Source organism: Papaver somniferum, chromosome 3 (assembly GCF_003573695.1).
Source record: "Papaver somniferum cultivar HN1 chromosome 3, ASM357369v1, whole genome shotgun sequence".
Taxonomy (NCBI): domain Eukaryota; kingdom Viridiplantae; phylum Streptophyta; class Magnoliopsida; order Ranunculales; family Papaveraceae; genus Papaver; species Papaver somniferum.
Genome location: NC_039360.1, coordinates 84,226,119 through 84,240,004, shown reverse-complemented (window position 1 = coordinate 84,240,004; position 13,886 = coordinate 84,226,119). Strand labels below are relative to the sequence as shown.

Sequence of the window (13,886 nt, the reverse complement as noted above, 5' to 3'; positions counted from 1 at the left end):
TACAGTGACACCGACAGGTTTCACCTATTATGCAAAATAGATAATTAAGGACTAAGGGGGGAATTAAGGAAAAGAGACATTTAAGGACTAAGGGGGATAACATATCACCTATCATGCAAAAGAGATAATTAAGGACTAAAGGGGAGAACATATCACCGTAGTATTGCTTCAAAGTTTTGGTACAATTGGACTTTGAGGTAGGTAAAAATACTATACGCCGATGTAACAACCATTGAGTATATTGACTTTGTAATTCTAGAAAAGATCTGAATGATTATTCTCATAAGTTGTTATCGTTACGAATCTTCCAAAACAAAGATGTTAAAATGATCATATGCAGAATCACAGAAAAACTTGAAAAACGAAAAATTCAAGTAGATGTTGAAGATTTGAGAATCAAGCATGAGGAAATCTAACTAGATGATAATTAAAACTCAATACTTGATTCTCCTTCATTTTGGCCCCACAAAAAGCTGATGTGGACAATTTATGTGCAAATATTGAGAAATAGAGCTCTCTCATTCATTTGGGCTCCACATTAAATAAACAAAAATACTATGTTTACACTTTCCGTACACGATCGAAACCACCCATTACTCCCAACTGCTCCCCTTAACTGCCCCCATTTCTCATCTCTGGAATGTTTTCTTCCCATCGTCGTAAACAATGAATCGAACGAAAACCTTATCCTCCCACTTCACTTCTATTCTTCATCCACAACTGTTCACATCTCTCGGAATGTTTTCTTCAGACAATTTTATTCTTCGGTGCCTAAAATGATGGTTTAGGGATTCAATCTCTTTGAAGATCGGTAACTCGATTTATCGAACCAAAGTCCCAAGAGGTGATTTTCTTTCTCGCCTTATCTATTGGACTAATGTTACTGTGGGTTTTCTCAAAATTTGAAATTGATATGCGCAGAATAATTGATAATTACTAAATTGGATACATTGTTCTTCTTAACATTCAGGCAAATATATTTCATCATTCACTCATTTTATTTTCATAGTTTTGATTTCATTTAAAATAGAGTTGTATTTGTGTCCAACCGGGATTTAGAATCTCTCATTGTAAGTGTATGATTTCAGTTTTGATTTTATGTTACAAATTTATGTGTTAATATTTTCATAGCGTAGTATTTTGTAGGGTTAGAAAACTTAGAACTGGGTTTTACGGATTTGCTTTAGGTTTCCACAACTTACGCTACGTATATGACGTCTCAATCATAATGCGGAAGTATTTTGACGATGTGTGCTCGACGAGAAATTATCTGAAACTTTGGTTTTAACTTTCAAATGAAGGTGAAATTGGAGGTCTTTAAATGCAGAATGTAAAGATGATCTAGATTTTTTATAGAATTCAGCTAGCTTCATACGAAAAATCCGTCTCAAACATTTACTAATTTTCAGAATTTTGATTTCAAATAGAGGTATATTCGGAACTAATTGAGACATTTTGTTATTTTGGTACTTCAAAGAGTTCATTATTTGTTTGCAGTTAACTAACAAAGTTTTAGCCGCAATAGAAAATTAAACGGGTCCTTCCTGTACCTTTTAACTAAACTAATAAACTTTGCTTCTCTATTTGTTTACAGTTAAACTAATAACTCTCTGAAATTGAGCAAAGTAAGTATGGTTTCATGCTTAATGAATATTTGGTTTTTACTTTCTTTTTTCCTCATTTCCTTACTGTACGAATAAATAAGCATTTTATGACAGCTTCTATATGATGTAATAGTTTGGTTTGTTAGCTTCACATTTTATGACAAGTTTCTTATAGGGAATTGAGTCAATATTAGCCCACTTTCTGTAATTTCAGGTTTTCTTCTGGATTTTGCAAGGTGCAGTGGGATGTGAAATCCTTCTCTGCAGGATATGATCATGGTATCTTAAAAACTTAACAAATATCATGCTATTATCGAATTGCAATACGGGTCTCTTCTAGCCTACATAGAAATATCTGAACATATTTGGCAAAGGTTCTCTTTTGCAAATCATACTACATATGTCCCATTTTATCTTTTTCATGGGGTTTGGTTAATTTCTTATTTGACGCATTTCACTTATTTTTTTCCTTCGGTTTTAGTTGATTTTATCTTCGTTCACTTTGCTGAAACGGTCATCGGGGCGAAGATGTCATTTACTAAAAGGCCACTCCTGCTGTGCAGGATGATGCTCATCAAGGATAAGCTTTTGGTCAGAATTGACATGACAACAGTAACATCATGAGGCATAATGAAAGGGGAGCAGGTAACCCATGTATTAAATCCATTAAATATTGAATATACGCATGTAGGTAAGCCAATATCCGGGTGTTATTTGTAGGTCAATGTAGTTTGGGGCTGAGAGTAGGGAGGAGATCTGTTCGGATATATCATGTTGGTGACAAGTTTAGGCATGGTCAGAAAAGAACTGTCGTCATGACATGACACGAGAAGAGATTCCATAGTGAAAGCATCACCCAAGACATCATTGTGAATCCACATATATCCCTTTTCGACTAACAATTGTTCAGGTTATTGAAAGTACCACGGGGAAGGCTGCAGATCATGTGGGGAAGGAGGGAGGTGCTTCTCCCTTCAGTTGGCTATATTCGTTTGGTTTTTCCTTTGGTGGGTTATATAATGGCTAAGTTAGTGAAATCATACTCTTGGAATTCTCTTAGAAGTACAATGTAATGAGTAAAGTTATGTTAGCATGTTCTGCTGCGAAACTTACGCCTATCTCTACTATTTTTTAGTCATACTTTGACAGTTGATTAAATTTAGATCTAATGTTATAACAAGTTAAATATTGTTTCATTTGTTTCGGCTCTTAGCAAGCATCATGCGAACTCCAAAGGTCTCGCTCCCAATGAAAATTACTTTATAATTTGTGAAGTTGTGAATCAATTTACAAATGAAACGTACAACATGTTTAGAATAACAGATGAAAAATCATAGCCAAATTGGCTAAGAACATATTCAGAGTAACATTTTATAAAGTGCAATCAAAAGGCAGCCACCCGTTGCGTAGCACGGGTTACTTTCTAGTTTATCTATCTAACAAGATGATAATTGAAACACAATACTCAATTCTCATTCATTCTCACCTCAACAGTAGCTATGTAAATAATTGTAGCGAGAGTATTTGGAAATGGAGCTCTTGATTCTGGCCCTACTGCCTTGGCAGCAAAGATATCTTTACATCTTTACATCATTGTTACACCTCCATGGGCGATGAAAACCACCGAACAAACTATACCCAATTCCTACTTCCATGATTCCGTCGGCATAACTACCCAGTAAACCATTTTCTTTCCTTTCATCTTCTTCCATGTTTTGTTCCTCGATGGGAAATGAAGACTACATAAAGTTCTTTTTTCGACAGATTAGTCCTCAAATCCCAACCCCGCTTCCACACAGACTTTAATGGTATGTCTACTTAAAAAAATTAAGTTTTTTGTTTTTGTATTTGGGATTTTGATATTTATTGTAGATTCATCCTATGATAGTAAATTACCATCTATCTGTGACCTCCCAATGAATACATACAAAGATCATATCACCAAAAACATGCTCTCCCATCAGCGAAACTATTTCTGCGAATTCATCGTGGTAATTGATTTTGGTTTTTCATCTCTCAGTTGGACAATTTTGGATTCTGCATGTGATGATTATTAATTTTGTACTCCGTGTTTTGAGGTACGCCCAAGTGCTTTTAAATTGTTTCTGTGCTTCTGTATTTTCGCTTTAGCAAAATGTCTTGTGACAGAAAATGAATATATGTAAGTTTTTCTTTCTTAAGTTGCGCATAACGTGTTTGATAAAATTACGTTGCTCAAAACTAAAGAAAATTGTAATTCCATTAGATGTTAATGTTGATATGGCTGATTCTGGAAACAGTACTTGGTGGAAAATCCCAAATCAAATTAGTTCCAGAGATCGTGTCTTCCAATATGGAATTTCTATTCAGGTACTGTTTTCTTTATCTGGAAACAGTACTTGATAAAATGCCTTACTCGAACTACCGTAGAGGTTATAAACAAAGGCATGTAATTCTATTAGGTGCTAATGGTGATATGGGTGATTCTTAAAACTGAAGTTGGTGAAGAAACCCAACTCAAATTAGTCGCAGATCCTGTCCTCCAATCTGGAATTTCTGCTCAGGTACTCGTTCTTTCTTTTTCGTTTTTTGATCCTCTTCGCCGGGGATTTCAGGTTTGATTGATTTTTGAAAATTGGGTATTGTAATTGGGAGGATTAGTAGCATTATATATGGAGGATCCGTGCTTGATTTTCGAAAAGTCGCGTATTTTAATTTTGTAATATCCTGATAAACATATTTTAAGCGGTAATATGGGTTTTACTGAACTCGAAAGTATTGGAATTTTGTGAATTATAGTGAAATTGATGGGATTGAGTTGAATTTTTCGGTTTAAGCATTCTTACAATACCTTTGATTGAATTTTAGATGATTTCAAACATTAAAAGAATGTTACTGTTTCAAGTTTAATAGCAATCCTGGCATAGAGGTGAAGTACAAATGCATGTCAGTGAGTATATGTTATTGATGTTCTTGAGGAAAAAGTGAGTGATAATGGTGAATACACAATTGTGCATTATGTGCTTTACGCAAGGTTAAAGCGACAACGAGTTGCGTTGCGTTTTTGTCAAAAAGGGATGTTTTCTGATCTACAAAATATACCCATAAACTACCTGTGTAATTGAGAATGGAAAAACTTATCTTTTTTTCATTTTTGTGTTTTTGTTGTTTTCTATATATACCAGCAAGCATGTGAACTGTTGCAGTTGCAATACTTTTAATACGTGTAATGTGTATTTGAATTACAAAATTATATATGCCAAAGTTATAACAAATCCTATTGTATTAATGGTAATGGGGATAAAAGCATTAACGTCAACTATATATATCTACTTCTTTTTTGTTGCAGAGGAAACAAATGCAATTACTGGATCAACACAACAGGTTGTGGATAATGTAACTGGTGATATCTTTCTCAAAGAGCTGGTGAGGATGGATGAATTTCATTCGATAGGTATGGTCGCTGTTTTATTTGTTCTATAAACGAACCTGGAAAAAAAAGTTAGCGAAAAGACAAATCAATAAAAGGTATGAGACTAACAGTAGAGATTATATGGGTTTTACTTGACAATGTCATTTGGAATTATTCTCCTTAAATAGAAAGAGCGTAGTTAGAACTATCTGTTTGTTTTATTGGAGAAGCTTATAATAAAGAAGATCGGGATTTCTAAAATTCTAAGAACAGTACTTTGAATGTTTATAGATTTTCGGTACGAGAACTGGATGAATGGATGAAACTTAGTATGGATGCCAAATAAGTATTTTTGGTCGATAGTACTGATAAAACTTAGCATGGATGCCAGATTCTTAAGTATTACTTTTCGGAACATTAGATTGTTTTTTTAACATTTTATACTTCAATGGCAAATGTTTCTTTATGTTTCTAATGCAGGGCAACAGACGTTCGATGAATGCTCTGTTTAAGATGTAATCTCCCCTTGTACAGGTTAGTTTGTGATCTTTTGCGTTCAACCCCGAACTTCACCAGAACCTTGCACAGGCATTTCTCTTTGTTGTCACTTCCAGTATTAACATTATTTTCGATCAAAAATCCCCAAAAACATTGATGGGAACTTACTATGAGGTGAAAGGTTGGTTTATTCCTTTTAAATAATGAAAAGGATATAATATAGTAGTAGTCTTTGACAAGAACTTACTTTATCATGCATATATATAAGTTAGCGATAAGCTTAACAGTTTAGTAGTATATAGGGCATACAAATAAGATGAGAATGGCGAGGCTGCTGCAAGACTACTAAACTCTTAACAGTTGATTAGTATTAACTCCTAATAACGTATCCAGCTATCTAAAACTGTATGCATTCACTCATACTGCTTAGTTAAAGGTGGATTATGGCAATAGGAATGGCAAGGTTTGCTGTCTAAGCCTTGGCTTAAACCATTTTGCCATCTTAAGAAGTTTGGCCTGGAAAGAATTCTGAGCCTCGGTGCTTCATTTAACAATCCGAAAAGCTTTAAAAATTAGAGCCCATTCTAGACAAATGCTGAGTCATAATGTTTTTTTTTCTTCTAGAACAAAACTGGTGAGCCATGGGTGCAACGGTTGATGGAAGGTAAATATGCTGACCTTACTGTTGAGGAGCGTCTTAATGCTTTGGCTGCCTAATTTGGCGTGGCGATTGATGATTACGGATTCCTTCTCTTCCGCACCTTTCTATCCACACCTATCTGTTCTGATATGATGATGAATTTTTACAGGAGTGGTACTTGGAAGATGGAAACACTCTCAAGAAGCGTGCGGAGGCGCAACTGGATAAGAGGCAGCTGAAACAAGGGTATATAATAAAGTCTAAAAGTTTATATTTTATTGGAACCAAGGCTGGCCTAAATGTAATGGTAGCTGGAGTGAATACCAGAGATCAACGAGGCATATGTGAAATGCAAAGTAGCTCCAGAAAGTTGTCAGCAACAACATTCATCTGGTGATGCAACTGCGAGACAATTGGCGGTCACAATTCAAGTTTTACATTGGTCAATGAGCAGACGAGATGTATGTATACATATCTTTGCCCCTGCTACAGAATATTCTAATGATGTTCAATAGATTAATAAACCCATTTTGGTGAAGTTGTGTAAAAATATGTTTTAAACAGAAGATTTTGGGGGTTCATGGATAAAAATAACATATTAAAACGAACCAGCAAAGCAAAGAGGTAACTACCTGGTGCATAGCACGGGTTACTTCCTAGTGAAACATGAAAGAGAAATTAACAACATTTCTCCTTCTGTTTGTCTCTAGAGTCTAGACTCTGTACAATAGTAAGAACATTTTCTCAGCGCTAGTTTTGGGCTAGCATTTCACACTTTCAGTTATTCCTTGACGAGCTTTTTTTTTTTTTGAAAAGACCTTGACGAGCTAAAGATACTTCAACAAGAGACATTCCTGCTTTTATTTTTTGATTGAATTAAAAAAAGAAGCAATTAGCTGCAAGCATGTAAGGGAATTTGTTCTTAAAGTCCCGTGGTGGTTTTTCTTTATTCTGTTTTGGCGTGAAGAACACAATCTTCTCATTCCCGCATTTCATGCGCATTTCTCTCCTTTTTCCAAAGGATTATGTGAATCTATCTTGGTTTTGGAAGACAGAGTCAAGTAAGTTGCACTCCGCCAAGTTTATACCCGTATACATGTTAAGGTTTAATAAATAATTGTTTAATGATATTGGAAATTATGTTTTTTTTGTTTTATTCTACTAGAAATTGGTAATTCTTGCACTAAAAACAACAAATCATGTTTCCAATGCAAAGAATTGTTGTTTTCGTTGTAATAAACAGACAAATCTTGTTTCCAATGTAAAAAAATGTTAATTTAATGCACCTTAACATGCATACAGGTATGCAAGTTAAGAGACCCAACACTATCCAGTCACTCTAACCAGTCATGCTGCGCCATAGAAAACCCAAATTAACTTCTGCAATTCAAGTACTCCCCCTCCCAAGTCCCAATGTGATGGTGTTGGGTTTTGCCAATATCAAAAGGAAAAAAAGAGTACCATAACTCATCACGAGATGCCCATATAGACAGATGAGTACCAAATCTAAACTCTATGATAATTACATCTACATGATTGGTGCAGAGATGCTCTGTACTCATTATAACACACACCAAAATAACTTGCAGAAAATAATATACACATGATTACATTTTTTAGGTGTCGGGCAAATTTAACATTCTAAACGGCATAACAAAAAAAAATCATAAAGTAAAAGTAAAAAGTATCAAAGATAATTCACATAAAAGTACTCTTCTTTTTTTTCTCTATCAAAGATGTGTGGCATCAAATTACTATTTCATCATCACAGTCTAAAGTATAAACCCCATTAAAAATTCTATGCACTAGTAATTTGATGCGACCATTTTTAAACAACAAAATTAATAAAATTCGATCCATAATACTATATTCAACCAGAAGCCTCATCAAACTCCATAGAAGTCAATGAAGAAGGATCCATCAGATTACGTCGAATCAATCCGAAATTACGCAGCACTTGATTATCAGCAAAATTCAAAGCCTTCTCCATTCCTTTCCAGCAACCATCGTCAGAATAAGATGCATTATGCAAACCGCTGCAAGGTTGACAACCAGCAAAATGTGTAATAAACGGCTTTCTCAGACTCTGATAACCATTTCCTAATTTCGTAATATATGGTTCTCTCAAGTCAGCGTAATGCTCAGTGACCTTCTCTGAATGTCTTCTTCTTAATTTACTCACGGCTTGTTCTACTTCCAAATACTCTTTCGTTATATTATCAAATCTACTAAGTACTTCAAGAAAATACCCTTCAAAATAATACTTTTGTTCTAAATAAATCTTGTCTGCCCATTTGGATTTCTCTTTTAGCATCAAATAAACAAGTGATGATTGATCATCGGCATCATCATATACTTTATCCCTCAAACTTGATTTTAAGATTTTACCCCATTTATCATAATCAGGTGATAAAGGACCCATATTTGACCAAGCATCCATAAAATCTAAAGACCATTGGCAATTTCTAATCAAGAAAATCCCAGCATTTAAACCAACCCAACTATGAACTTCAAAAACTTCTTTATTCCATCCATGTAAAATAAAGTTTTTATTTGTGTACCTTTCTAGAGGAATCTTGAACTCCATGTCGGTAAATGCAGCATCTGAGTCGACCCACCAAATCCACTCCGTTTCAGGGTGAGCTATCATCGCAGCACGGACGAGTGGTAGTTTAGCCCAACAACCAGTCATCTTTGGCTGAAACAGAGCATTATTGTAGAAAATATCATACCCATGAATTCTACAATAATCAACTTTGTTTTTGAAGAATCTAAGCAGCATACTATCTCCACTGGGATGTTTACAAGGCTTCATTTGAGATCCAGTGACTAACAAAATCCGTTCATTAACACCAGATGCAAATGAAGGGTGTTGATTCAACCAATCTTTTCTTTTCTGATCCCAATTTTTGATGGGTTTTTCCATTGAGTAACTCAGATTTGGATCATCATAGAAATTCTCCGATTCCGGTTCTTCTTTGAGGTTAATTCCATGAACACCCAGATCAAAATCTAAAGAATCATCATCCACGGACGACTTTGAATCGGCGTTGGAAAATCTCGGGGTGAAATTAGGTTTTGATGTGTCTATAGTAGAGAAAAGAGTCCAAACAACTAAAAACGCAACTGTGGCTCCTCCTAAAAAACGAATAAGATTAGAAACAAGAGAAGATGAAGAAGAAAAGGGTTTATTGCGATTTAGGGTTTTAGTCATGGTTGGTGATGAATAGAAATGATGATGATCTGAAGGAGGAGATGAAGATGAAGAAAGCATATTTGGATTGTGAGGAATTCAGGGATTTTTTGGATTTAAGTAAGTAATGAGTTGTAGAAGAAAACTGTTGACATCTGTGAGTTAGGAATGCTGTGTTTGCTAGTAGTAGTACTGTTCTGGAGGACTAGAGAAGAAGAATTATGCCTGAGTTTTTTTGAGCGAGAGAGAAACAAAAGAGAAACGGTATTTATGGTTGTCTACATCTTAAAATCAGTTTCTTTTTCATTGTATTTGTGATGTTGATGTTTTGGATTGCACCAACCAATTGTTATGCACCACGTTTGAGTATATAAAATAACTTTTGTAAAATAATTTGAGTAAATATCCATTTTGTCTCATATTGAAGAATCACAATTGTCTCATCTATCCCTCCTCAATTTGTTCCGTAGATCTTGGTATCTCAATAGTAGCTGCCCGGTCTTATTATTTTCTAAATGTGCAACACAGACCAAGGTCAGGCCGCCAGGGTACCGTTGAATTAGTGGCCAGGCAGCCAGGGTACCGTTGAATTAGTGGCCAGGCCGCCAAGGTACCGTTGATTAGAGTCTATTAGAACTGCACTGGTGTCTCGTGGTAGTCTTTGTTTTTGCGGTGGTAATGTATCGCCATCCATTCTCCTCATTGAATGCTATAATGATTTCTTTCTATGTACCTAGCCAGGTCTTTCGTCAACTTTTTGCAAATATGGAAGTTGTAAAATTCAATTGGTGATTAATTATGGCAGATATTGGTAAGTCCGTAAGAGAATATTTTCATAAGAAAGGAAACCTATGATGTCTCATCAATTGAGTCTGACAAAGTAAATTACCATAGAGAATGAGATAGAAAAGGACAAGGAACCTGCACTCTTTCTCTTTCAACTTGTTTGACATGTATAGCAAGCCGCATTAATGGTACTATAGAATTTATTGTAGCACACGCGAAAATTAACAGTAAAACTGTTCATGCCCACAGTTCCTAGCTAGTTACCTTCGCCAAGGACGACTCATCTATAATCTCAAGGAATAGTCAGCCGTGTATCAATTTGCTTCTTTGCTTACATTTACATACATGCATTTTCTAAGAAGACTCACGAAATTCCAGTAAGAAATACAGATGCTTAAGTAGGATCATTATGTCATGCGACTCGTGCATAGTATCAAGAGAAAGACAAATGCCTGTTACCTAACGAGTCTAATAAGTCTATGTGCAATGACAATTGTTTAATATAGTAACTAAACATTGAAAGAAAAAACAACAGTTAATTAACGGTAATCCACACGCTAGTTTATAAAACACAAAATGATGGAATTGGTTTTGGCTCTTGTAAATAGACTTAAGAAATCAAACAAGTTTAGAAAATTTTAAATTGTCAATTTGAAAAATCAGTCGGTAAGAGATGGCTAAGTTTGCCAATAATACACAATTAACTAAGAGAATTTTGGTAAAGTACCCCTCTCTCAGGAACCAAAAAAAAAATGCCCACGTTATTTTGAAATTTGTTAAAGTATTCTAATTTTTCCATCTAGTGTTTGTTAAAGACTAATTTACTTTACATATTTGTCCTTTACTTATTGCCACATTGATTTTCTACATCATTTTTTAGGTTCGTCGAGTCCGGTTCAGGATCGTTACACCGCTTTCAGGTTCGTTACATCATTTTCCCAAAAGGGTTCATCATTTCAAGTATTTTGGGGTTTTTGGTTGGAGGAAAATCGACCTTCTACAACATCTTTTTAGGTTCGTCGAGCCCGGTTCAGGATCGTGACAACACTTTCAGGTTCATCGAACCGGGTTCAGGATTGTTATACCGTTTTAGGATCGTCGGATTATTTACCCTCCCTACCAAGGAGATATAGTTCAGGGGTAAATAGGACTTTTAATTGGAAAGATAACTGCCACCTAACACTTAACTGGATGAAATTTGTCTTTTCGATAAAACGGGGTACTTTAACAAATTTCTAAAAAAGGGGACACTTTTTTAGTGTAATCTGAAAAATAAGGGCACTTTATCAAAAAAAAAAACCGTTAACTAATATCGTGTTTCATGTTACAGTAGAATTGGTTTATGGGAATAGTTCACAGAGATGGGGGCTTTTTATGAAATGAGTTTGGATTCAATAAGCTGCAAGCTACTCATTTCCCATTCACCTCGGCATGATATGCACATTGAACGACATGAAAGAATTCCATAGAAGACAAGCAGAGGTAAAAATTAGTCGACTGTGGTTGTTGGAATTGTATTTCGGGAAAGGAATTATTCCATGAGTACGCATGGAACGATACTTTTAATTACCTAGTTAAATTGGGGCCTATTCCAATTAATTTAGGCCTACACTACAGGATAAAAAGGTCACTGAAAGGTAAAACAAAACACCTCTTATCCAATTATTTTAAAAAATGGTTAATTTATCTCTTGATTAATTAGCATTAATCGAGTGATTAATTGATGTTTTTATCAAATTAAACTAGAAATTAACCAATCTTGATTCTTCATCAAAACGTGATTTTTTTTTATTTTTTTTTTTGAAAAAACCTGTCCAGAATCGGTGGAACATCAGCCCAATCGGTTTATGTAGGTATACCATATCTACTGATTTTGGGGAACATCAATAACAATCGGTTTATGTGGACCCTTAAATAATTTGATTGTGGGCATAGCAGTTGAGAAATCAAAGGTTGTACAATCGGGTTATGTGGACATACATGTAATCCGATTCTAACAAAAAAAAAATATATACAGAAAAAACGGTTCTCTTCCATACCAGAATCGGGCTATGTGGACATTAACATACACCGATTCTGGTTCAATATTTCCAACCAGAATACACACTCAGCATAATCGGTCTTTGTGGGCATGAACAAAATCCGTTTCTAAATAAAATCGGTTCATAAGTATATTGATGTAAACCGATTCTAATAAACCCATAACACTTTGATTTCGAAAAATCGAATTTTGAGTGATTGCATGTTGCTAAAACCTAATTTAGGGGATTGGGTTGGTAAAAAAGTACTTAATTCGTGCCATTTCATATGCTTCTATGACAATCGAAGATGGTTCGTATTAGGGGAGAAGAAGAGAAGAAGAATTGGTTGGAGATGGAGATGGAAATGAATTTGATTTTGATTTAAGTTTTTAGTTTTATGATTTTGATTTTAGTTTTGATTTTGATTTTGATTTTAGTTTTTAAGTTTTTAGTTTTATTATTAGGATTTAATGGGGACACATTTGTAATATTAGTATTTGATGAAGGATAAATTAGTAGTTTCATCTCTTAATAATCTTTTTTTCCCTGTAGTGGAGGCCCTAGTTAGTAAGTTCGCGAATGATTCGCGAATCATTCGCGAATTTTTCCGTATCACGAATTTTACCGTTTTATTCGCGTACGTTTGCAACTCCGAACTCAAGTCGCGTATTATGTGGCATTCCCGGATTATTCGCGAACCGTTCACGAATTTTACGTATTCCGAATGATACGTCCGCTTAATTCGCCATAAATTCTTTAACTTTAACTTTTCAAAAACTCCACTTTTTGGGCTTTACTGCCTTCCGAGCATACACGACCGAATATTAGACGTGTTGTAATTTTTATGAAACAAAAACGACTGAAGAGATTTGAAGGTGAAGGTGAGAGAGATCTCAAACTCACTAACCAAGCATCTAAACCACCATACGACGTCATCTTGGATAACTAATGTTGTATATATTATTAATATCATCATATTAAGTTTATTTTTTCTTTAAATAACTCACACATATGCATAAAAATTGGTCTATGACCTTATAAATACAAATTATTTGTTATATATAGATACCGAATTTTCAGAGCCGAACTCACATTTATAAATCGAATTATACACGTACGTATGCCGTTCCGAATTACTGACGAATCACGTCCCGTTGACCGAATTTTGGACCGAATCTGGATTTTACAAAACCGTATAATACTCGTACGTTTACCGTTCCGTACGTTTGCCGAATCCCGAATTGCTAACTAGGGTGGAGGCTCAAACTAATTAGAGTAGGTCCCAATTTAGCGTTGTTTAATTAGACTGTCAACTTGATGTATGGAATTTTGGAAATGCCCAATGGAAGGAGAACATCCGTTGTTAGTTTATTTTCCGTAGAGAAAAAATGTACTTGAGGCTCAATTTCAAGTCAATTTGTACTTCTTCAAAATTCTTTTTAAGTAAAATCTCATTCTCTATAAATACAAGTTTGTAAAAACCACTAAAATTTTCATTCTCTAATAGTATATAAATTGACACCATCTCTCGTATTTTTATTTTTTTTTTGCATTTTCCACAACAATTACTCGTTGTTGTCTTGCGCATGAGATAACAAAGCCGTGCATGCAAAAGTTGTAGCAGGTACGTATATAAACCGTAAACCTACATAATACATTTGTTCCTTTGGCTGTTTGTGCTTAAAATCTGGGAGCATAATAGGTTTTGCAGTCCAAAACTACTACGGCATTCAGTGAAAAATCCAGGTAGCGG

The 13,886-nt window shown here is 34.9% G+C and overlaps 1 protein-coding gene and 2 long non-coding RNA genes across 6 annotated transcripts; 2 read left to right on the top strand and 1 right to left on the bottom strand.

Annotated features, from left to right (window-relative positions):
* Positions 1-589: 589 nt before the first annotated feature.
* LOC113356702 lies at positions 590-2,800 on the top strand. Its single transcript, XR_003363113.1, has 4 exons — positions 590-844; positions 1,595-1,625; positions 1,819-1,883; positions 2,168-2,800. It is a non-coding gene; the product is annotated as an uncharacterized LOC113356702 (long non-coding RNA).
* A 291-nt stretch (positions 2,801-3,091) lies between these two features.
* LOC113356701 lies at positions 3,092-6,741 on the top strand. 4 transcript variants are annotated; one of them, XR_003363110.1, is made up of 6 exons: positions 3,092-3,412; positions 3,625-3,682; positions 3,884-4,147; positions 4,933-5,529; positions 6,118-6,157; positions 6,303-6,741. It is a non-coding gene; the product is annotated as an uncharacterized LOC113356701 (long non-coding RNA). The 4 variants fall into 4 exon arrangements; XR_003363111.1 differs by having other exon boundaries at positions 3,884-3,953; positions 4,046-4,147; positions 4,933-6,741; XR_003363112.1 differs by lacking the exon at positions 6,118-6,157.
* Positions 6,742-7,740: 999 nt separating this feature from the next.
* LOC113356700 (galactomannan galactosyltransferase 1-like) lies at positions 7,741-9,580 on the bottom strand. Its single transcript, XM_026599913.1, has one exon. It carries the CDS (start codon positions 9,405-9,407, stop codon positions 8,004-8,006), a length of 1,404 nt encoding a protein of 467 aa, XP_026455698.1. The 5' UTR covers positions 9,408-9,580; the 3' UTR covers positions 7,741-8,003.
* Positions 9,581-13,886: the final 4,306 nt, after the last annotated feature.

Excerpts from the sequence above, each read along its gene's own strand:
- LOC113356700 (XM_026599913.1), bottom strand. The coding sequence starts at position 9,407 with ATGCTTTCTTCATCTTCATCTCCTCCTTCAGATCATCATCATTTCTAT.